Raw genomic sequence first — 25,934 nt, forward strand, 5'->3', positions numbered from 1 at the left:
TAAATATTGTTATACACGAAAGATATGCCAAAAAAAAAACCATGGCAACCTGGCTTGGTCGCATCACGAAACTTTGACCGCATCACGGGCGAATTATTCGATCGAAATTTCCCCCGTAAGACGAGCATTCCGTATGACGAGCATTCCGTATGACGAACGGTCGTATGACGAGGTACCACTGTACTATAATCTGTAACAGCGCGTGGTGATGACGTCATATCTAAGGGGCGAAGATTTTGCCTTCAGACGGGAAAAACATAAAAAAGAGAAAGGAAAAAAAGAATAGAAATACGAAACATATTGTGGAAATGTATGAATTATAAACCTTTTCTCCAATGGAAAAATGATAACCAACTGATCTTTTTTAGTCATTTCGTTTTGAAAACTCATACAATCAATACAACCAAGATAATAACGAAATTATTTAATTCATAAATGCCATTCAGGTATAAACTCTGTTAAAATATATAGAGACACAAGTCAAAGTTTTTGCCAGGTTTAACAGTATTAAAATTTAAATATACAAATGATACGAAGATCGGGGTTAATGAATATACCACTTAGTTATATGTATTATCCTATTAATATTAAAACATTTTTTTCATATATATAAGAAAAATACGTGGGGCCAAACAATATATATTAACAGGGGTTTGATACTCGTGGACTGCAACACACATCATAGATCAATTTACAAATAGAAAGTTTGAATAAACCTTAGGAATGATAATAACACACTTTTTTTTTATTTCCGTTAAAAAAGAACACAACATATCGACAAAAAGCAGCGATTCCGACACAATGTCTCCCATCATTGATTCCCCCCCAAATTTTCAAATATAGATTGAATATTATACATACGTGAAACATCTTATTTTGAACGGAAGGTTGGCATTACGGAAAACTGTCTTTCCCATCATGCACCCCTGACAGGAAATGTGAGGGCAAAAAAAGTAAAAATGGCCGAATAGGGAGCGCTTAGTCTGCGATGATTTGACTTTTTGCCCGTCTAATTTGTCTTTTTATTTCAGTCACTTAACTAAACTGAAGTATTGAAGGTGTTTCTAGCATTATTAACTTCACGGATTCAACATCAGTCATCCATCTTAAAGCTGTGCGACTTAATTTAGCTTAGCTTCGCTAGCTAGCTGCTATAAAAAAAACAAGCGTCTCCATCAACACGTCGTCAAAACATCCGAATTCAAGTGTGCGGAATGGCCGCCATAAAAACAACAACAACAACAACAACAACAAAGTTCCAGGAGGAACTTTTTGACGTAAAAGAGGACCTTACACGTCACCGCCACCCCATTGAATGCAAATTAATGCAAGCAAAAGTTATTCTTCACAGACTAGAAGGTGGGTTCACTTTTGCTGAGCATTTGTTTACAGTACACGGCGTGATTTATATTTTCCGTGTCCAAATATTATTCTATTGATGTTGCAATGTATGTGAGACTATTTAGGTATGTGTAGATTTTATTAACTCCCAATTCCATATTTAAAAGCCTGCAGTTGGGAATACTACCCGTGGATTACAATTTTTTGCATGTGTGAATACGTTGACTGCGTCTATTGGTCCAAAAATTCATGAAACAAAATAAACCCCAACCCACCCAGCCGAACCCCAATTTACAAATTTCTCAAATACACACTTCAATTTAAAAAAAGAAACATCTGTCTTCTTTCATATTGTATCATAATAATAATAATAATCGGACGTAGGCTTTTTCATCATCATTGACTCGACAAAAGCCTAATTGTCATCATACCCAGCTGTTTATGACGAAATTGGTAGTGTTTGTCCACAAGGTGCGCTTTCCCGGCAAAAGGCCCAAATAAGGGATAATTTCAGACTTGTTGGCATTCTGCCGTGATGGATACATCGCATCACCCCTCGAGCGCAACCAAATCCCGGCCACTGCAGAAAACGTTTGCCTCGCAGATGCCAACAATGAAAAAAAAACGGATCACTTACCTCCCACTGTCTCCTCACTCACCTTCAGTCAGCCAGTAGGAGGCAGATCACCGCCCAACGTCCCTCACCCCGAAGTTATTACACAGAAGGGATTGTGTGTCGTGCTACCACAAGTTCAGAGTCCTGATGGCTGTTGAAAAAAACTGTCCTTAAGCCTATTTGTCCGTACTTTGTGAGACCTGTAGCGTCTGCCAGAGGTCAGCAGCTGGAACAGGTTGTGACCAGGGTGGTATGGGTCCCCGGCAATGTTCCCGGCTCTGCTGAGGTAACGAGGGCTGGCAATGTCTTCCAGTGAGGGCAGAGAGCAGCCGACGATCCTCTGGGCAGTGTTAATCACTCTCTGCATTGGCCTTTTTGTCTGCTGCCGTGCTTCCAGCGTACCACACTGTAATGCAGTATCCAGGATGCTCTCCACAGTGGCTCAAGAGAAGGTCACCAGAAGCTTAGTGTCCAAGTTGTTCCTCCTGAGTACCCTGAGGAAATGGAGTCGTTCGGTGCCTTCTTAACTACTGCCGTGGTGTATGTAGACCAGGAGAAGTTAAAGGACTGGACCCTGTCTACACATACTCTCTTTATGAGGAGTGAGGCCAGATAGTTTTTGTGTTGTTCAGTGTGAGATTGTTTACCGAGCACCACGAAGACAGTTTGTTGACTTCATCTCTGTAGGCCGACTCATCCCCTCCTGAGATGAGTCCGACCGCAGTAGTGTCATCGGCAAATTTGATGATGGAGTTAGACTGGTGGTTTGGTGTACAGTCGTATGTGTACAGGGAGTACAGAAGAGGACTCAGTACAATGCCTTGAGGGGAGCCAGTGCTCAGTGTAATGGAGGAAGAGAGGTGGGGACCAAGTCTAACAGTTTGTGGTCGGTTGGTTAAGAAGTTCTTTATCCAGCAGCAGATGGGAGAGGATAGTCCAAGGTGGGAGAGTTTGTCAGCCAGAATGTCCGGTATTATAGTGTTGAAGGCTGAGCTATAGTCAATGAAAAGCTTCCTCACGTAGTTCCCATGGTGCTCCAGGTGGCTCAGTGCTGTGTGTAGAGCAATGGCGATAGCATCCTCAGTGGACCTGTTTGCTCTATAAGCAAACTGGTGGGGGTCAACTGAGGGAGGGATTGTATCCCTGATATGGGATACTTTTCAAAGCACTTCATGTTCACAGGCGTAAGTGCAACAGGCCTATAATCATTCAGGTTGTCAATTGTTGGCTTTTTAGGGACAGGGATAATGGTGGCTGATTTCAGGCAGGATGGGATGATGGATTGTTGCAGGGAACAATTGAAGATCTTTGTGAAAACACCAGTCAGTTGGTCAGCACAGGCCTTGAGCACCTTCCCAGTACTTCGTCAGGGCCAGCAGCCTTCCTGGTGTTCACAGTGCAGTACCTGTCTCACTTCATGTTCCTGAAGCTCCAGTGACTGGGTCTGATTTGTCAGTCTCAAAGCGGGCAAAGAAACGGTTCAGTTCCTCTGCTAGTGAGGCATCTGCGTTAACAGACACATTTTTGTCATTGTAATTGGTAATACAGACGCTCCCCTACTTACGAACATTCGAGTTACGAACAACGGTACATACGAACATGTCTGCAAATTGCGTTTATGTCGAAAAATGTTCGTAAGTTCAATTTGTATTGCACGCCTTTTTCCGAGTAGTGCTTCTTTCCGCTGCTAATACCGATGCCTGGTGCTGTGAGAGCTCAGCTCACCCAGCATCCACCTTCTTCTGCCCAGTTCGTTGCAATGCGGAAGTGTGTGAACGTGTCTCCAGTGCGCAAAGAACCTTTTTCATTTTTATCATTAAATATCTCGTGCATCCATTATTCAATATGGTTGGTGAAAAGCGAAAGGCTTCTATTGAGGGAGGTGCAAGGAAGAGGCAAGCCATTTCATTTGAAACGAGTGGCAATAATAACGAAGCTTGATGCGCGTGATAAAATGGTGAGCGTTGCACGCGAATACAACTTGAATCGTTCGACCGTCAGTACCATTTATAAACATAAAGATCGAGCAGCAGGACCCAAATATTGAACGTTGCACAAAGTTTGCAAATCAATTGAATGATGCCATACAGTGCTACCGCATCATTTATGATGAAAAAAAGAAAACTGCAATCGTCATTAGATAGCTTCTTTCGGCCAGTTTCTAGTAAATCTCTCTCTCTCTCTCTTTAATGTATGTATACAGTACTGTATGTATTCTCTCCATTTTATGAAATGTTTTTTTTCCAGTACAAACCAATGTGTGTTACTTATACAAGCCTTAAACATAGAAATGCACTTATATAAACCTTCAATATACTTATATAGGCTTCAATATACTTATATAGGCCTTAAACATAAATTATAATACAAAATATAGCACTGAGCAATTTACGAACAAATTTAACTTATGAACAATCGCTCGGAACCTAACTCGTTCGTAAGTAGGGGAGTGTCTGTATACACATATATACCGTATTTTCACGCCTATAAGGCGCGCATAAAAGTCAAAAAAATTCTCCATAATAGACAGGGCGCCGAATAATCCAGTGCGTTTTATATATGGACCAATACTAAAATTGTTATCACGATAAAATAAAATAAATCAGTCGATAGGATAACTACGGAAACCAGCCCCCGACTCTACTATTTTCCCGTAGATAAAGTACTGCGCAGTGACTGCTGGGATATAGAGTTCTTAATACACCCAGTTCTTCAATACAGTTAGTATGATGGCAACCACACTAATTTGGTGCTGGCCGTCATTTCGGCTGTATTTACAAAAGAAATCCTGCCGCTAAATGTTGGCGTCAACAGAGCATTCACAGCTAGACTGTGAACTATGTATATATATATACAACTAACTACGCCAAGCAGCCCGACTCTACTATTTTCCCGTAGATAAAGTCCTGCGCAGTGACTGCCGGGATATAGAGTTCTTGCGTGCAACACCCACACGCTAAAAACACGCTTTAAAAAGGCAACGGAAGCAAAACTGAGTTTGGTTGTACTTTATTTAGACATTTTACAACTTACTCACGTCATCATCACCCACAAATCCATCAAAGTCCTCATTTTCTGTGTCCGAATTAAACAATTGCCCAAATGAGTATTCCAAAACGCTGGGTCCCGCGGTTGTAGTTCTTCAGCCTCCGGGAATGACGGCAAGCTCCGAGTTATTATATATATATATAATATATACATAGTTCACAGTCTAGCTTTGAATGCTCTGTTGACGCCAACATTTAGCGGCAGGATTTTTTTGTAAATACAGCCGAAATGACGGCCAGCACCAAATTAGTGTGGTCGCCGGCTGTATTTACAAAAGTAATCCTTGTGAACTATGTATATATATTATATATAATAACTCGGAGGTTGCCGTCATTCCCGGAGGCTTAAGAACTACAACCGCGGGACCCAGCGTTTTGGAAGACTCATTTGGGCAATTGTTTAATTCAGACACAGAAAATGAGGACTTTGATGGATTTGTGGGTGATGATGACGTGAGTAAGTTGTAAATGTCTAAATAAAGTACAACCGAACTCAGTTTTGCTTACGTTGCCTTTTTAAAACATGTTTTAGCATGTGGGTGTAGCGAGGAAGAACTATATTTCCCAGCAGTCACTGCGCACCGGAACCCGGAAATAGGCTGCTTCAGGTAGCCAGCGCTATTGCGTTATGATGTTCATCCAGATATAATATATATGAGTCTAATGAAATGGTGCGTGCTTTGTGTGTTTTAAATACAGAAATAGCACTCGTTACTGACACTGCGGCGTAAAATACGATGCGCCAAATAGGCGTGAAAATACGGTACACATATATACATATATATACACATATACACATATATATATACACGTATACACATATATACATATATATACACATATACAGTGGTACCTCGACATACGAGCGTAATCCGTTCCGAGACTGAGATCGTATGACGAGGTTCTCGTAACTCGAGCAGACGTTTCCCTCTGAAATGAATGGAAAAAATAATAATTTTTTTCCAGCCCCCTGAAAAAACACAAAAAACAGGATCTTTGATTGGAAAAATGTTTTATTTCTTCTTATTCCCCATCTATTAACAAAGTAACACAAAACTAGTGGTTTAATAGAAATAAAGTGTTTAATCTAACTAAAATTGGGCGGATTTCGCCGAGGGGAGGGGCACAAAAGGGGCGGGGGGCTTCGGGTTTTTTTTTCTCCACACAACGCACTCGTAAACAGAACAAACACTCCACCCTCACGTTTGCTATCGATGGGCTGTTTGCTGTCGTACTATTCCCTTTAAAATATTCCGACACAAATGTCCTCACAATCGGATAACGCACGACCACTTGCCAACGAGCAGCAGTCTTTTATCAGCGATCGCACCGCTGCTCATGGGAGCTTCAGGGGCGCTGGCTAGCGGCTCCTTTTATCTTGTAGCATCTGTGGTCGCATCCCCTCGAACGACGCCTATGATAGAGCTGCTACCGGGGATGCTGTTGCGAGCCAGTGCCCCTGATGTTCTTATGAGCAGCCAACGAGAAGTAATATAATACTCCTCGTATTAGATAGAAATAACAGGAAATGCAGCAGCTGAGCTTACCCACGTATTGATTGTGGGTAAAGTTTTATTCTGAGTGCCATTGCCTGTCGGTGTTGTGTGCACGAGTATACTTCATTACCCAGAAAGCCCTCTTTTCCCCCCGCATGCGCCTTGTGTGTTTCCTGGTCTGAATAACTCATCCGGTGCTCGTAAATACTGTTATACACGAAAGATATGCAAAAAAAAATGCCATGGCCACCTGGCTTGGTCGCATCACGAAATTTTGACCGCATCACGGGCAAATTATTCGATCGAAATTTCCCCCGTAAGACGAGCATTTTGTATGACGAGCGGTCGTATGATGAGGTACCACTGTACACATATATATATATACACATATACATATATATATATATATATATACACATATACAGACACTCCTCAACTTACGAACGCAATTGGTTCCGAGCGATTGTTCATAAGTTGAATTTGTTTGTAAGTTGATTTAGTGCTATATTTTGTATTATAATTTATGTTTAAGGCCTATATAAGTATATTGAAGGTTTATATAAGTGCATTTGTATGTTTAAGGCTTGTATAAGTAACACGCATTGGTTTGTACTGAAATAAAACATTTAATAAAATGGAGAGAATATGTACAGTACTGTAGAGAGAGAGATAGATTTATGTATTAGAAACTGGCCAAAAGAAGCGACCTAATGACGATTGCACAGTTTTCTTCTTTTTTTCATCATAAATGATGCAGTAGCACTGTATGGCATCATTCAATTGATTTGCAAACTTTGTGCAACGTTCAATATTTGGGTCCTGCTGCTCGATCTTTCTGTTTATAAATGGTACTGAATGTGCAACGCTCACCACTTTCTGACGCGCATCAAGCTTCGTTATTATTGCCACTCGTTTCAAATGAAATGGCTTGCCTCTTCCTTGCAACTCCCTCAATAGAAGCCTTTAGCTTTTTACCAACCATATTCAATATTGGATGCATGAGATATTTAATGATACAAATGAAAAAGGTTCTTTGCACACTGGAGATACATTCACGCACTTCCGCATTGCAACGAAGAAGGTAGATGCTGGGTGAGCTGAGCTCTCACAGCGCCAGGCGTCGGTATTAGCGGCGGAAAGAAGTACTACTCCGAAAAAGACGCGAAATACAAAATTGGACTTGCGAACATTTTTGGACTTAAACGCAATTTGCAGACATGTTCGTATGTACCGTTGTTCGTAAGTTGAATGTTCGTAAGTAGGGGAGCGTCTGTACATATATATATATACACATATACATATATATATACATATACATATACATATACATATACATATACATATACATATACATATACATATACATATACATATACATATACATATACATATACATATACATATACATATACATATACACATACACATACACATACACATACACGCACGCACGCACGCACGCACGCACGCACGCACGCACGCACGCACGCACGCACGCACGCACGCACGCACGCACGCACGCACGCACGCACGCACGCACGCACGCACGCACGCACGCACGCACGCACGCACGCACGCACGCACGCACGCACGCACGCACGCACGCACGCACGCACGCACGCACGCACGCACGCACGCACGCACGCACGCGCGCGCGCGCGCGCGCGCGCGCGCGCATACACACATACACACACATACACACACATACACACACATACACACACATACACACACATACACACACATACACACACATACACACACATACACACACATACACACACATACACACATACACACATACACACACATACACACATACACACACATACACACATACACACACATACACACATACACACATACACACATACACACATACACACATACACACATACACACACAGTGGAACCTTGACATACGATCTTAATCCGTTCCGGGACTGAGATCGTATGACGAGATTCTCGTAACTCGAGCGGACGCTTCCCATTGAAATGAATGGGAAACACATTAATAAAATAAATAAATTAAATAAAATCAGACTTAGGCTTGTCATCATCATTGACTAGACAAAAGCTTAATTGTCATCATACCCAGCTGCGTATGACGAAATTGAAAGTGCTTCTCCACAAAGTGCGCTTTTCTCAGGCAAGAGCCCAACCAAGTGATAGTTTCAGACTTGCTGGCATTCTGCCGTGATGGATACATCGCATCACCTCCCGAGCGCAACCAACTCCCGGCGACTGCGAAAAGGTTTGCCTCACCGATGCCAACAAAGAATAAAATGGATCACTTACCTCCCACTGTCTGCTTACTTACCTTCAGTCAGCCAGCAGGAGGCAGATCGCCGCCCAACGTCCTTCATGTTTCCTCACCCCGAAGTTGTTACACAAAGGGGATTGTGTGTCGTGCTACTGCAATTTAGAGTCCTGATGGCTGTGGGAAAGAAGCTGTCCTTAAGCCTCTTTGTCCGTGCCTTGTGAGACCGGTAGCGCCTGCCAGAGGGAAGCAGCTGGAACAGGTCGTGACCAGGGTGGTCCGGGTCCCTAACAATGTTCCCGGCTCTGCTGTGGTAACGAGGGCTGGCAATATCTTCCAGTGAGGACAGAGAGCAGCCGACGATCCTCTGGGCAGTGTTGATCACTCTCTGCATGGCCTTTTTGTCTGCTGCCGTGCTTCCAGCGTACCACACTGTGATGCCGTATGCCAGGATGCTCTCCACAGTGACTTTATAGAAGGTTACCAGAAGCTTAGTGTCCAAGTTGTTCCTCCTGATTACCCTCAGGAAATGGAGTCGTTTCTGGGCCTTCGTCACTACTGCCGTGGTGTTTGTGGACCAGGAGAGCTTGTCCGTGACGTGGGCCCCCAGGAATTTAAAGGACTGGACCCTGTCTACACGAACTCCATTTATGAGGAGTGGGGCCAGATCTGTGCTCTGTTTGCGGAAGTCCAGGATTATTTCTTTAGTTTTTGTGTTGTTCAGTGTGAGGTTGTTCATCGAGCACCACGAAGACAGTTTGTTGACCTCGTCTCTATAGGCCGCCTCATCCCCTTCTGAGATGAGTCCGAACACAGTGGTGTCATCAGCAGATTTGATGATGTAGTTGGACTGGTGGGTTGGTGTACAGTCATAAGTGTACAGGGAGTACAGAAGAGGACTCAGTACACAGCCTTGAGGGGAGCCAGTGCTCAGTGTAATGGAGGAAGAAAGGTGGGAACCAAGTCTAACAGTTTGTGGTCGATTGGTTAGGAAGTTCTTTATCCAACAGCAGATGGAGGAGGATAGTCCGAGGTGGGAGAGTTTGTCAGTCAGAATGTCCGGTTTCATGGTGTTGAAGGCTGAGCTATAATCAATGAAAAGCATCCTCATGTAATTCCCATGGTGTTCCAGGTGGCTCAATGCTGTATGTAGAGCAATGGTGATAGCATCCTCAGTGGACCTGTTAGCTCTATAAGCAAACTGGTGAGGGTCAACTGAGGGAGAGATTGTATTCCTGATATGGCGGGCTATCAACTTTTCAAAGCACTTCTTGATCACAGGCATGAGAGCAACAGGCCTATAATCATTCATGCTGTCGATGGTTGGCTTTTTGGGGACAGGGATAATGGTGGCAGATTTCAGGCAGGATGGAATGATGGATTGTTGCAGGGAACAATGGAAGATTTTTGTGAAGACTCCAGCCAGCTGATCAGCACAGGCTTTGAGCACCTTCCCAGGTACTCCATCAGGTCCAGCAGCCTTCCTGGTATTCACAGACTGCATTTCCAGTCTCACTTCCTGTTCCTGGAACTTCAGTGTATTGCTGCAGGATAGTGGCGGGGGTGTTGAGACTGGGTCTGATTTGTCAGGCTCAAAATGGGCAAAGAAGCGGTTCAGTTCCTCCGCTAGTGAGGCATCTGCGTAAAACAGACATATTATTGTTATTGTAGTTGGTAATATGTCGTATTCCCTGCCACATCTTCTTTGGGTTATTTTCTGTGAAGTGCTCCTCAATTTTCTTAGTATATTCTGCCTTGGCCTTTTTAATGCCTCTTTTCAGCTCAGCTCTGGCAGCTCTATATTTCATCTTGTCCCCTGATCTGAAAGCGGTGTTACAGCATTTGATGAGTGCCCGTGTCTCCTTGGTCATCCAGGGTTTTTGGTTAGGAAAAACCCGTATTTGTTTATTTCTAGTGACATTGTCCATGCAGTTTTTGATATAGGAAAGTACAGCGTCCGTATAGTCCTGGAGGTTGTCGTGTTCAAAGAGTTCCCAGTTGGTACGGAAAAAACAGTCCTGCAGCTGAGAAAGGGCATCCTCGAGCCAAGTTTTTATTGTCTTTATTTGTGGCCTTGTTAGCCTCCGAAATGGGGTGTATGCTGGGGTGAGGGCTAGACAGAGGTGATCTGATTCAGCTAGGTGAGGGAGGGAAGTGGCTTTGTAAGCATGTTTAATGTTAGAATAAACATGGTCAAGAGTTTTGTCTCCCCTCGTGTGACATTTTACGTATTGGATAAACTTAGGTAGAACAGTCTTTAAACATGCTCTGTTGAAGTCACCAGCAACAATACAGACTCCATCGGGATGGTCAAGCTGTTGTTTGTTTACAGCCATTAGCAGGAGGTTTAATGCCGTGTTGACGTTAGCATCAGGAGGAATATAGATCGCCGTTACTATGACAACCGTTAGCTCTCTCGGTAGATAGTAGGGCCTACATCGTACTGCCAATAGCTCTAAGTCCGGGGAACAGTGAGTGTCAATGATCCTACTGTCACCACACCATTCATTATGTATGAACAAGCAAAGTCCTCCTCCTCTGCTTTTGCCTGTTAGCTCCTTTGAACGATCGTTCCAAAAAAGCGTTCGGCTAGCTAGCGATACCGCAGCGTCAGGGATTTGCGGGTGTAGCCATGTTACAGTTCTTAACAAAGCTTTTGGTAGCAATTCGAACTTCCAACTCATCCATTTTGTGGGTGATGGATCTGGCGTTGGTCAAAAAGATACTTGGAAGGGGTGCTCGGTGTGGTTGTTGACTTAGCTTAGCAGCAAGGCCCGCCCGACAACTGCGCTTTTGCTTCCTTTCTCTCCGCCGCCTTCGCTTCCTTCGACGTGCTTTGAGTGGGCTGACTATCCACGGAGATCCCGGAGGTCTCGAGATGCCCTCGGGGATATGGTAGGTTCATTGGTAGTTCGTTGTGACATCGGATATATCGCATCTCCTTCCGATAGCAATTAAGTCGTGGCGACTGTAGGAAAAGTTTGTGTCAAAGCTGGGTTGCCTCGACAATAATCTTCATACAGAGGAAGCAGCAAAACACGTGGTAGTTTTAAGCTCCCGGCCGAAGGAGGTTATCTGGACAGGAGGCCCCATCTCGATGGCTCTCAAAATGGTCGCCGCCCGCTCCTCTCTCTTTGTTCTTGGCTAGCCCCCTTGGCTAGCCCCCACCCTTCCTAAGAAGGGGTCAGCGGACGGACAGAGCCAAGCGTCCACTTCGAGGTCCCCCATCCAGATACGCCGTTCACTCGGTCGGGGAAGGTATTTAATAGAAGTTTAGGCGGAGACAAACTTTTGGCGGGCACACAAAAGGGGTGGGTTATATACAAAGTGATGACAGGCCTTGACCTGTAGGTGTCAGTAAAAATTCTATTCTAGTAACTAAATTCATAAAAGTGCAGAAAGGTGCAAGATTAAATATAAGAATACAGTTCATATTTCACATTTCCCCCCTGTTGTAACTTGAAAGAATTTTCATTAAACATATCAATTTGTATCCCTCCCCTCCAGGTTCTAGAATACAAATATCATTGACAGTTACTCAACAGGGTATGGAAAATAACAAAATCACATGTCAAGGCAGAGGCGAGAAATGATGTAATCAGTGGTAAAAATTCCTCTACGTCCCTCTTAATGAGCGAACCCAATATTTAAATCAAGACAAACACATTTGCATAGAGGACTCGTCACACTTCGAAAGAATGCGATAATCTCCAGTATGGTCTGTCATGCGGGGATACTGTGTCACTATAACCTACTAGCATGTGCTGGATTGTGTTTTGAATCATAACTTCCATACAGGGGATTACACACATAAAAAATACAGAACAGTAGCAAAAACCGCAAGGTTGCAATTTTAAACAGAATTGAGAATCATGACCCGGTTATTAACCACGACCACAATGATACACCTACGGCTGAATGATCCTGGGCCATGGGGTTGACTAGGGCCTTTATTTCAGCTACGGCACGAGTAATGTACTGGTTTCATCTGGGATGAAGGTGCAGCAGTGTTCTCCCATCATGGCACACACATCTCCATCTTTGGCTGTTATCAGATCCAGGACTATCGGTCCTGCAACTTCCCTAAGGGCTTTTAAATCATCTGCTATACCCTGTAGGGCCTTGACAGTTTGGTTAATGAACACTCATGTAACAGCTCAATGTCTTTACACATAATTTTCTGGGGGGGGGGGTGGACCACAACCTTTGGTCAACAGGAACATCATCGCACCAGATTGAATCACGTGGTTTGAATTGCACTGATTTTGCACTGATTTTGATATCTTACTGTTATGTTCACTCTCCTTAAAAGGAATGCATCTTAGACCATCTGCACGACTGCAGATTTAAATGTGACGCCTCGACCCAGTGAATTCAGGATGTCAGGATCTGTGGAAATGGGTATACGGCTACACACATAACAACTTTCATTCGCAACAATCAGTTTTTTTCTGGAACACCATGAAATTATACCACACGTCTTCTTCATAGTAGTTCTCCAGATTGTTCTTTCATCTTGCTGTTGAGGGATCGAAGACCCTCCAGGGCCTTGGTTAAACTCCCGTCAGCTGCTGTGTTGTTCGGGATGAACGTGCAATTTGGTCAGCGAGCTTATACTCATCTGGTACGCTGCGGGGAACCCCGATGTTGATGTAGGTTGGGTCCCCATCCAAGAGCGGACCGCTTGGCTCTGCCTTTCCAGTGATGAGGCAGGACGTTTCCTGCACTTGTTTTCCAACTCGAGTCTCTGTGGGCGGGGCGTTCAGACACGCCCAGGCTGTCACTGACAATCACTGTGATGTGGATGGCAACAGCTTTCACTGTGGCTTCTGTATAGAGGTGCAAAGTCTATGGGAGGTCAGGGTTAAGTGAGGGGTGCTCGTGGCTGGTGAGTAGACGTCAGATGAGTTTCTTCACGGACAAGGGTTTTGACACCGTCCGACTTAGTCCACTCAGAGTCACCTGTCTCGAACGACCTTGAATCGACCTTGGTGAATCGACTTTGACTTTTCAGTGATCTTTGCTGCTGTGGAGGTTGGTGAGTTGGGCCACGAATGGGTCTTCCCATCGTGGAGAGAACCAGGACTTCCTTTTATGACTCGGATCAGGATCCAGTCACCTGGCTACACCACCTCCTGCAAGATAGACAAAAAGATCACGGCAGCTTACATGTTCTTTGGATAAGTTTCTCTCCTTCCTTAGTCTCTCGTCATGGTTCATCTTCCCATAGAGGAAGTTGGAATGGTCTTCCATGAACTATCTCAAAAAGGTGTTAATCCCGAGCTAGTTGGTACTATCTTCATATACGTTTTGGCCAGTGTTAGGCGTTCTGGCCATGGCTTATTTATCTCCCCCATGGTTTTCTTAAGCCTTGGTTTTATCGTACCATTTGTTCGCTCTACTTAGGTGTTTTGCCATGTTTTGCACTATGCTGTTTGCAAAATTAGCTCCATTGTTACTCCAGCTGATTCTGGAGATCCCATGTTCTTTACAGATCAATAAAATAACAAATTAAACAGTTCCTTCAAAAATTTTAAAAGTAGGTATTTCGATGTCCATCATATCTTTTCCTCCCTTTTGAGACATTTATGGCTCAATTTTGGAATACATTTTTTGGTAGGCACGGTAGGCCTTTAGCTGTGTGCAGTTCGTCTGCTGACTGTTCTTGAGATCGGCTCAGTTTTGTTGTTGTGTATGCTGCTGTGTAGTGTTTGCGCTGCTGCTTTAGCTGCTGTGTTCTGTCGTTGTCTTCAACACGTGCTTAAAATTTGCTTACGGCTATTTGGTTCGGCTTAATACCTCAATGAACAAAAATCGCAACAATCTTACTTATTTCATCACTATAGTTTGTGAAAATTTAAATGCCTTATCAGTCAAAATCAAAAATGCTAGCTGGTATTCTATTATGATCACTGCTTCCTTGTTAAGCTCAAGAACCCTATTTGGTTTTCCCCTTTCCTGTAATTACACAAATTAACTAATCATACTAAAAATAGGAAAAACACAAAAAGTAAACCAGGGTGCTTTCTCCCCAGGAAAACAGCTTTCCCGTTCTCTGTAACAGTTAAATTCACATCAATTAATATCCAGAAACAAAATGCACACATTTATAATTCTGAATATAATTGAACCCACTAAGTTGTAATCACCCCTTGTTTGTCAAGGTTAATATTTTAGCATAATTGTATCCTTTAAAGCAATTAAAACTCATTACTTATAAAATGCATACTAATCAAGTCCCAATTCATTTAACAATGTGTATCGCGTTGCATATTAAACTCAGTTGTTTGAAATTCAAAATATCCCAATCTAGTAGTCTTTTTATCAAATGTAACATCCCATTGTCTTTGGAGTTTGTCAATCATCTCCTATAAAACTTTCTTAATCAATATTTTTCAATAGTCAGGCATAAAATTAAAATCTAGTAACATTTCTATCCATTGTAGTTTATTTTCTCTCTAATTGTTTACTTTAAAAATCTGTAAGAAGATCTAGTCTCAATTGTTTACTTTAACTATCTGTAAGAAGGTTTGGTCTCAATTGAAACGCTTTCACTTTTTTTATGGAGACAATAAAACCAATATAAAAAGTTCCTCATGGCTTACAGCATTGCTCCCCGAGCAATAATCTTTCCAATCAATATTTGAGTGCTTGCCATTTCGTCTGATTACGTCAAAAAATTTATCTTACCTGTCTCCTCATACGTTTAAACTGAGAGAACCTTCTTACAGTGCAAAAAATGGATCCCGCTATCTTCATGTCTGCTGGTTGGTCAGGAACACGTGTGTTGAGCACCCAGGCTCCCGGGACCGCCGTTGGTCCAGTCTGTTTTCTGTTAGGAAGCACAGTCTCCTCCTGCTAACCCAAATTCAGTGTGTTCCTTTAAAGTTTTTTTTTCTTTTATGCAGATAGCCAGATTAGCCTCATCCTCTAGTTCCAATCGTGTAGTGAATAATGGCGTTTGGTATGGTCTACTAAATAGGATGTCCATATTTTGTTGTCCGGTTGACCTCGTTATGTAGGCGCAATGACTTCATAACGAAATATGGAACCTTTTTTCAATTGAGTCAATTATTCTGTTAACACAATTTGGATGCCATTATCACAATAAATCAATAGTACTTTGGAATTTCGTATCAAGCACTGTCTGTTTTTTGTTTTTCTCAGTGCTCCTAAATTTCGCATAGCAGATTTGTTTCTCCACTTCAAATTTCACATTTGGAGTACTGCTGCTTTTTCATTAAAAATTTCCTTGGACGAAATATTTTTCTATAATTTGGCGTTGCCATCCGTGAAACGGCTTATTGGCAAATTCCGAAATCGATTCCAATTTGCTAAATCATTTTCCACCTTGATACCTAACCGATTGATCATATCTCGGTGGTCGGCCAATCAAAAACACAAAAGGACAAACAACCATTCACGCTCACACTAATTTTCAGACATCCGTGGTCTGCAATTTTTTTTTTTTTTATCACTGGTGAAGAGCGCCATCCCCAGTCCTGGGGCTTCTTGGCAGCTAACCACCTTTCGCTGTGTCATGGCAAGTCATTCTAAAAGGAAATAGGTCAATGTTGTTTGGTTGGCATCAATTGTTCGATTCTAATGCAATTAATATTCTAATGGTCATTAATATGAACCACGCTAAAGCATATTCCACCTGTTGATGGGCAAAACAATGAATTCTCATCCGTGCACTGATGACAAGTCATGATGTTTATTGCATCTCAGCGAAATTATGCCTATCCTAAATTAATTATTTTATCTAAACTTGCCAGCTACAATTTACCTAATAATTTGGATCAATGCCATTTCTGCATTGTCTTCATGTTTGATATCATTAATAATTTGGATGATTCCTAATCCTTAAGTCTAAATCGCAAATCCCTCTCTTTTTGCTAAAATAGCTAAATTGCACTTGTTGAATTGCTATTCTGCTCCAAGATTGTGTTTATTTAATATAAGAGCCATTTTTTGTAGCTCACTCTTACCACAATTAAAATTTAGAGAAACTAACCTTCTACTTAGCAATTTCTTAATCATTTCCTAATGATAAATTTCAGTGTTTATTAGAGGACCCATAATTTGTCACCAATATGTTATATTGTCAATTTTCTGTCTCTAACTGTCTTCTTTTCTTTCTATTACTCTCTCTGCTCATGTCTCCATCTCTGCTCCTCCTTGCTCATCGTGTGGAATGTGAGATGTAACCTGAGATTTCTTGCATTCCAGTCCCTCAATCCCCCCCCTCGTGCTCCTGGCCCCTGCGAGTGGAGCCCGGCACGAGGAGTGGGCTAAGCACAGGGGGGGCACTGTGTCTCAACAGGCCTAATATATATATATATATATATATATATATATATATATCTTCCTGGGTTAGTGGAAACGTGGGCTGTGGAAGAAAGGCAGTTTTAACTTCAGTTGGCTCGCCGCCATCTTTTCCTTTGTCTCTGGGCTCGGCCATTTTTTCCTCTCACATGTGGTCTGCTTTTCAACCCCCCCACCATCCTGTCCCAATTCACCCTCTCTTAAATACTTATTTTTATCAGTCTAAGTATTCTTTTTCGCCGATTAAACTCCTATTTTTCGCGGCAATCGTACTTATATCGTTTAGGAACGCGTCATAGCGTACTTATATATATATCTATATATCTATTCATATGAAGATTACTTGCATGCGTTTATAGTTTTATTCTATTTCTTTTTTTTTCTCTTTATATCGAGCTCTTTCATTATCTTGGCACTGTATAACAATATATTTCTTCTATATTTTTAACACAACCCTCGAAGTCCCTTGGCGGGGAGGCGCTACCTCCACCTCTGTCTGCTTTCCAGGCAGATAGGCCGACACACAGCCTTTCATCGTGCAGTATACTATCAAACATAATTCCGACACACAGAAAAATGCCTTTCCGACACACAGAAAGAAGAATCTCCGACACACAGAGAAGAGTATACGCAACTTTTCTTTTTTACGAATGAAGCATTTCCCCTCCTCGAAGGGAAACGGGGACTTGGTGGGTTGGATTCTACAAATTAATTTTAAAAAGTGCCTTACCGTTTTTTGGTGCCTCCTCTGTACGAAAGGATAATTCGTAATCTGTTCCCGGGCCAGCAGGCCAGATCGCCCTCTCTCAAGGCTGGAGTAGCCGACGTCAAGCCATCCATCCTTCTGTCGATCTGCCGTGGCCGGAAAGCAGAGAAGAATCTCGGGTTTCAGGCACCAAAATGTCAAAGCTGGGTTGCCTCGACAATAATCTTCATACAGAGGAAGCAGCAAAACACGTGGTAGTTTTAAGCTCCCGGCCGAAGGAGGTTATCTGGACAGGAGGCCCCATCTCGATGGCTCTCAAAATGGTCGCCGCCCGCTCCTCTCTCTTTGTTCTTGGCTAGCCCCCTTGGCTAGCCCCCACCCTTCCTAAGAAGGGGTCAGCGGACGGACAGAGCCAAGCGTCCACTTCGAGGTCCCCCATCCAGATACGCCGTTCACTCGGTCGGGGAAGGTATTTAATAGAAGTTTAGGCGGAGACAAACTTTTGGCGGGCACACAAAAGGGGTGGGTTATATACAAAGTGATGACAGGCCTTGACCTGTAGGTGTCAGTAAAAATTCTATTCTAGTAACTAAATTCATAAAAGTGCAGAAAGGTGCAAGATTAAATATAAGAATACAGTTCATATTTCACAGTTTGCCTCACAGATGTTGGTAAATAACAATAGGATTGAGAAAAGAAAACACCAAACTGGAGAGCAAAAAGCCGCTGCATCCGTGTGCGCCGCCATTTTGGATCCACTAGGTAAGCGGCGTGATTTGTGGCGTTGATTAAGTCGTTCCAACTCTCTGAAAAAACACCAAAAACAGGATATTGGATTGGAAAAATGTTTTATTTCTTCTAATTCGCCATCTATTAACAAAGTAACACATAACTAGTGGTTTAATAGTAATAAAATGTGTTTAATCTAACTAAAATTGGGCAGATTTCGCCGACGGGAGACAGAGACGTTTGGGGGGGGGTCGTTTGTTTCCACGACAACGCACTCGTAAACGGAACAAACAAATTTAAATTAACTTGGATTAATATATACAGACACTCAAACATACGTTTAATGTAACTTTACACAAAACTGAATTCTAATTTTGTTGTAATCTTTTGTTACCTTCGTTTTCAGGGTTGGCGGTTTGCCACGCCTCCACCTTCACGTTCTCTATCGATGGGCTGTTTGCTGTTGTACTACGTATTCCCTTCAAAATATTCCGGAAATGATTCACACAAATGTCCTCACAATAGGATAACCGACGACCACTTGCCAACGAGAAATAGTCTTGTAGTACATTTTAGCGATCGCTCCGCTGCTCGTGAAGACCGGCTCGCAACTCCCTCGTTGAAATGCCTCTGTTTGCAACCGCTTTGAACGGCGCCTATGAGAAAGAGTTGCGACCAGAAATATTACAAAGAGGGAATTGCGAGCCAGTGCCGCTGATGTTCTTAGGAGCAGCGAACGAGAAGTAATATAATACTCCTCGTATTAGATAATAAAAATAACAGGAAATGCAACAGCTCAGCTTACCCACATATTGATTGTGGGTAATGAAGTTTCATTCTGAGAGAGTGCCATTGCCTATCGGCGTTGTGTGCACGAGTATACTTCATTACCCAGAAAGCCCTCTTTTTGCCCGCACATGCGCGTTGTGCGTTTCCTGGTCGATGCGTAGGAGGAAATACTCGTCTGAAATAATCGTTCAGTGTAGCTATTGTTATACACGAAAGATATGCAAAAAAGCTTGGTCGCATCACGAAATTTTGATCGCATGACGGGCGAATTATACGATCGAAATTTCCGCCGTAAGACGAGAATTTTGTATGACGAGCGGTCGTGTGACGAGGTACCACTGTACACATATATATATATACACATACACGTATATATACACATATACATATATACACATACATACACATATACACATACATACACATATACATACACATATATATACGCATATATATACACATACATACACATATATACACATACATACACATATACATACAGACATATACATACAGACATATACACACATATACACGCATATACACGCATATACACACATACACATATATACACATACACATATATACACACATACACACACATACACATATATACACACATACACATATATACACACATACACATAAATACATACATACACATATATACATATACATACACATATATACATATATATATATATATATATATATATATATATATATATATATATATATATATACATACACATACGCATATATACATACACATACATACATACACACACACAAATATACACACACACACACATACACACATATATATACACACATACACATAAATGCACATGCATGCATACAGTAGGTCTTAACACAGCCATTTTTTTGTTAAAGAGCCTGACAGCTGATGGGAGGAAGGATCTGCGGAAGCGCTCCTTCCGGCAATGAGGGTGCCGCAGTCTACTGCTAAAAAAGCTTCGGAGGGACTCCACAGACTCATGCAGGGGGTGGGAGGTGCTGTCCATGATGGACATCATCCTGTTCAGCATTCTCCGCTCTCCCACTTCCTCCACCGAGTCCAAAGGACAGCCCAGAACAGAGCTGCCCCTCCTGACCAGCTTATTCAGCCTGTTCCTGTCCCTCTCCGTGCTCCCGCACCCCCAACAGAGCACTGCATAAAACACTGTAGATACCACCACAGTCTCGTAGAAAGTCCTCAGCAGTGTCCTGCACACTCCAAAAGACCGTAGACTCCACAGTAGGTAGGCGGCTCTGGCCCCTTTTGTACAGGGCATCTATGTTTGTGGACCAGTCTAGTTTGTTGTTGAGGTGAACACCCAGGTACTTAAAATTATCCACGATTTCAATGTCTGTACCCTGGATGTTCACCTGAGTGGTCTGTTGAGGATTCCTCCGAAAATCGATGACCATTTCCTTTGTCTTACTGGTGTTGATATAGAGGTGGTTTTGCCTACACCAGTCAACAAAGGCTGTGATGACTCCCCTGTACTCGAGGTCGTTCCCGTCCGTCACTCGTCCAACAATAGCGGTGTCGTCAGAACTTCTGGAGGTGGCAGGTGTCTGTATTATGTTTGAAGTCTGATGTGTAGAGGGAGAAGAGGAGTGGGGAGAGCACTGTGCCTGTTGGGGCCCCCGTGCTGCAAGCTACCACATCAGACGTACAGTCCTGGAGTCTCACATATTGTGGTCTGTCAGTGAGGAAGTCGACAATCCATGCGGCTAGGTGGTTCTTTACTCCAGCCTCTTCCAGTTTCCCTCTCAGGATGACCGGCTGAATGGTGTTGAACGCACTGGAGAGGTCAAAAAACATCATTCTCAGCGTGCTTCCCGTGTTCTCCAGGGGTGAAAGAGACCTGTGCATCAGGTAGGTGGTAGCATCTTCCACACCAATGCCTGGACGATAGGCGAACTGCAGAGGGTCCAGCTCTGCATTCATCAGCGGGCTGAAGTGATTGAGATGATTCTCTCCAATGTCTTGATCAGGTGAGAGGTGAATGCTACCAGCCTGAAGTGGTTTGGCTACCTGGGGTACGCAGTCTTAGGAACTGGGACCACACAGGAAGTTTTCCACAAGGTGGGGACCTTCTGCAGACTGAAGCTGAGGTTAAAAATATGCAGAATCACTTTACCAAACTGATCCGCACACTCTCTCAGTAGTCTGGAGCTGAGGCCATCTGGACCGGTAGCCTTCCTTGCCTCGTTCTTCTTTAGCTGTTTTATCACCTGATCGACCTTAATGCACAGACCGGTGGAAGAGGGGGAGGAAGAGGAGAAGGAGGACGAGGAGGGAGCATTGTTCTGGTCTGGGGGGGTCAGGGGAGTGGGGGCAGGACTGAATCTGTTAAAGAACTGATTCAGTTCATTGGCCCACTCCCTGCCGCCGGACTCCGGGTCTCTCTCACTGTTGCCTCCATGGCCCGAAATGGTCCTCAACCTCCTCCAGACCTCTGGTGTTGCCTCTCTGGAGTTGGTTCTCTAGCTTCCTCCTGTAGATGGTCTTTCCCTTCCTTATCTCTCTCTTCAGCTCCTTCTGGACCATTTTCAGACTCTCTTTCTCCCCAGACCTAAAAGCCCTCTTCTTCTTGTTCAGGAGGGCCCTTAGATCCTTAGCGTACGTACATTTTCATGAATTTGCACTAGCACCATTCGAAGAAAGACATAATAAATTCTATTTCTATTTAAATGTAACGACTCTGGAGGGAAAGAATGAGTCTCAACGCGTGTTAATACTTAACAACAGAATTAAGCAGTAGCTTTCCTTTTATTGTATCCTTATCACAAACAAACAATGTATTTTTCAAATTACGCAAAGCGCGAGCGCCCTTCACAAGCGTTCAAGAGTCATTCCTGCTACTCTCCCTCCATTTTTGGCTACTTGCTTGAGTAACATAACACTTATTTGCATGCTGTAAATCGAAAATTCAAAAACTAGAGATGTAGATGCACTAAACAACAACGAGAGCAGCGTTCAAACAACGGTGTCAAAGTTGCGGCCCAAGGGCCTAATCTGGCCCAATGCCACTCGTTGGTGCTGCCTGCAAAAGTACTTCATATTTAATGCTAAAATTCAAATGCAGCTTATAAATAAATAGAATACTAATTATCATCAGAAATCATCACTACATCCCTCCGCACAGACATTGAGGTATGGCCCTCCAAGGCAAGAGGGCTTCACCTCATAGAACTACCAGTACCATCAGAGGAGGGGATCGACACCACCTTCGAGCGCAAGAAGGCCGAATACTTGAATCTGGCAACCGAGTGCCAGAAAATTGTCTGGAAATGCACCATCTACCCAGTCGAGGTTTGCTGCCGAGGCTACGTTGGGCTTCTCCCACTGTTTTTAATCCCAACATTCATTCATTCATTTTCTGATATGCTAAATCTTGTATAGGGGTGCTGGAGCCTATCCCAGCTGCCTTCGGGCCAGAGGCAAAGAACACCCTGAATCAAAGGCCAGCCAATCGCAGAGCACGAGGAGAAAAATAACCATTCACGCTCACATTCATACCTAGGGGCAATTTAGAGTGTCCAATCAGACTATACCTCTATTTCAATCTCATTAATCCCCCAAATAATGATAGACCTGCTCTTGAATAAAAGATAATGCTTTTTAATGCCTCCCCTTTGGCGAAAGCATTTTAACTAAATTAAAATCTAAAACATAAAATAAAATGTTCACAATGAAAAGGTTCCAAAAAAAAGATTTGACTAATTTTAAGGAGCTACATCACCAATGAAGAGACTTTTCTGACCAATAGTGCCATACTTTGAAAAATGCACCTATAAACAGTTTTCATTGCATGTTGCTGTTGACGAGAATACTACAGTAGTAAGTACTGCATTGTGACGAAATGGATTTATGGCGCCCTCTTCCGTTTGGTTTCATTTCTGTGAACAAGAAATTAAGTCATTTTGTAATTAGAAAATGGTTAATCATTTATCTTTGTGTCTTGGCAGGTTTCAGAAAGGATCTTGGTGCTGATGGCCAGGAGTCTGTTGACCTTGAAGGGGAAGTTGAGCTCCCCCAAATCAAAGAGGAGGAGCCAGAGTTCCCTCAACAACAAATGGGAGACGAGCAACTTCCAATCAAAAAGGAGGAAGATGATTTCACCTGGTCACTTGGTCAGTTCGTGAAGAGGGAAGATGTTCGGGGCGTGGCCAGCGAAGGGGCGGAGTCTGCAAACACTACAACATGGCCCCTAGTTAAAGAGGAGGAGCCAGAGTTCCCTCAACAACAAATGGGAGACGAGCAACTTCCAATCAAAAGGGAGGAAGATCATTTCACCTGGTCACCAGGTGAGTCCGTGAAAAGGGATGATCTGGGCGTGGCCAGCGAAGGGGCGGAGTCTGCAAACGCCTCAGCATGGCCCCAAATTAAAGAGGAGGAGCCAGAGTTCCCTCAACAACAAATGCGAGACGAGCAACTTCCAATCAAAAGGGAGGAAGATCATTTCACCTGGTCACCAAGCGAGTCCGTGAAAAGGGATGATCTGGGCGTGGCCAGCGAAGGGGCGGAGTCTGCAAACGCCTCAGCATGGCCCCAAATTAAAGAGGAGGAGCCAGATTTCCCTCAACAACAGCACAAGAGAGAAGAGCAATCTCCAATCAAAAAGGAGGAGCAAAATGTCACCAGGTCAACTGGTGAGCCATTCAGGAGGGAAGATAATCTGGGCGGGGCCAACAGAGCGCCGCAGACTGTGAACTGCAGCTCAGCAGAAGGAACGCAAGCAGACATTGTCATCGCTTCTCCACCAGATGGCGACAACGTGCTTCATGACGATGAAGGTCTTAAGAAAAATCCCAGTGGCTGCAAATGCTCTCAGTGTGGGAAAACTTTTGGGAAAAAGTCTTCTTTGAAAACACATATGAGGAGCCACACTTGCGGGAAACAATTTTCGTGCTCAGTGTGTGGTCAGACATTTACACGGAAGGGAAGCTTAATTAGTCATGCAAGAGCACACACAGGTGAAAAACCATTTTCGTGTTCAGTTTGCGGTAAAGCCTTTTCTCAACAGCAACACTTAAAAAGGCACACAAGAACACATACAGGGGAAAAACCATTTTCGTGTTCAGTTTGTGGTCAAACATTCACACAGAAGGGACACTTAACTAGTCATGCAAGAACACACACAGGTGAAAAACCATTTTCGTGTTCAGTTTGCGGTAAAGCCTTTTCTGAAAAGCAAGATTTACAAAAACACACAAGAACCCACACTGGTGAAAAACCATTTACGTGTTCAATTTGTGGTCAAAGATTCATAGGGAAGAGAGGCTTAAAAATACACACAAGAATCCACACTGGTGAAAAACCATTTTCGTGTTTAGTTTGTGGTAAAAGATTTACAGAGAAGGGAAGCTTAAAAATACACACAAGAACCCACACTGGTGAAAAAACATTTTCGTGTTCAGTTTGCAGTAAAGCCTTTTCTAAAAATGAAAACTTGAAAATCCACACAAGAACCCACACTGGTGAAAAACCATTTGCGTGCGTAGTTTGTGGTAAAAGATTTACACAGAAGGGAATCTTAAAAATACACACAAGAACCCACACCGGTGAAAAACCATTTTCGTGTTCAGTTTGCAGTAAAGCCTTTTCTAAAAATGAAAACTTAAAAATACACGCAAGAACCCACACCGGTGAAAAACAATTTTCGTGTTCAGTTTGTGGTAAAGCCTTTTCTCAAAAGCACCACTTAGAAGGCCACACAAGAAACCACACTGGCGAAAAACCATTTTCCTGCTCAGTTTGTGGTCGAACATTTTCCCAAAGGAGAAGCTTAAAAAAACACTTATTAACCCACACTGGAGAACAATGTTTTCCTGCTCTGTCTGTGGCCACAGATTCGCTACAACAGCCCAATTAAAATGCTACACAATTCAAAAACCTTTTCCAGGTGCAGTTAATGTTCGAACATTTTCTCAGAAGGGAACCTGAAAAGAACACTTAACAACCCGCAGTGGCGTAAAGCCCTTTCTTTGCTCAATTTGTGGTACAGCACATTGGTTAAAAATACTTAATAATACATAATACTAAGTTTGTTGCCAAGGAGTTATTCATAAGACTTAAAAGACACAAATGTGTGTGTATTTATGTTCTCTATTAATTGGCTAAAATGACGAGAATCCCTCGTATCATTTTTGAATCATGTTGATAAAATTAGTCTGCTGTGAATTTGTCTCTGTTTGAAAAAGAGAAAAACAAGTCAAATGTTTTATTTCATTTAATCTTCAGAATTTTCAATTAGCTTTGTAAACTACATTATTTTCCTTTTTAACTATCAGAACTGACTTTGGGTTCATTTTGGAGTAGTTCTTTTCTCTTTTTATATTTATCCAAACTGATTTGATTTGTATGTAAATAGACCTCGCAGTCGGTAAATGAAGTCAAATGTGATTTTTTTTTATGTTGAACAATGTGATTGTCCATTGCTTTCACCTGTGGTCGCCTCCCCTGTGTCACCCACCTGTTTTCCATGTCTCGTTAACGCATGCCTTACTGCGGCTTTTTGTTCATTTTAATATTTTTGGGTGTAATTTTTGGCTCAGGTTTTCAGTTTGCTTTTCGTGTTTTTAATTAAAACTCTTTGTGTATACCGTAA

General features: G+C 42.8%; 1 protein-coding gene and 1 long non-coding RNA gene across 2 annotated transcripts; one reads left to right on the forward strand and one right to left on the reverse strand.

Moving 5' to 3' along the window:
* The first annotated feature begins 834 nt into the window (after nt 1-834).
* Nucleotides 835-25,934, forward strand: LOC144065533 (uncharacterized). The gene is made up of 2 exons (XM_077588478.1): nt 835-1,359; nt 23,293-25,934. The coding sequence occupies exons 1-2, from the start codon at nt 1,215-1,217 to the stop codon at nt 25,197-25,199; spliced, it is 2,052 nt and encodes a 683-aa protein (XP_077444604.1). The 5' UTR covers nt 835-1,214; the 3' UTR covers nt 25,200-25,934.
* On the reverse strand, nt 11,804-17,196 carry LOC144065679 (uncharacterized). The gene is made up of 2 exons (XR_013297263.1): nt 13,233-17,196; nt 11,804-13,148 (listed from the first exon to the last, which is right to left on the reverse strand). It is a non-coding gene; the product is annotated as an uncharacterized LOC144065679 (long non-coding RNA).

This window comes from Stigmatopora argus, chromosome 20, assembly GCF_051989625.1.
Source record: "Stigmatopora argus isolate UIUO_Sarg chromosome 20, RoL_Sarg_1.0, whole genome shotgun sequence".
Taxonomy (NCBI): domain Eukaryota; kingdom Metazoa; phylum Chordata; class Actinopteri; order Syngnathiformes; family Syngnathidae; genus Stigmatopora; species Stigmatopora argus.

Excerpts from the sequence above, each read along its gene's own strand:
- LOC144065533 (XM_077588478.1), top strand. The coding sequence starts at position 1,215 with ATGGCCGCCATAAAAACAACAACAACAACAACAACAACAAAGTTCCAG. Across the intron at positions 1,360-23,292 it reads TATTCTTCACAGACTAGAAG|GTTTCAGAAAGGATCTTGGT; the intron begins GTGGGTTCACTT and ends GTGTCTTGGCAG.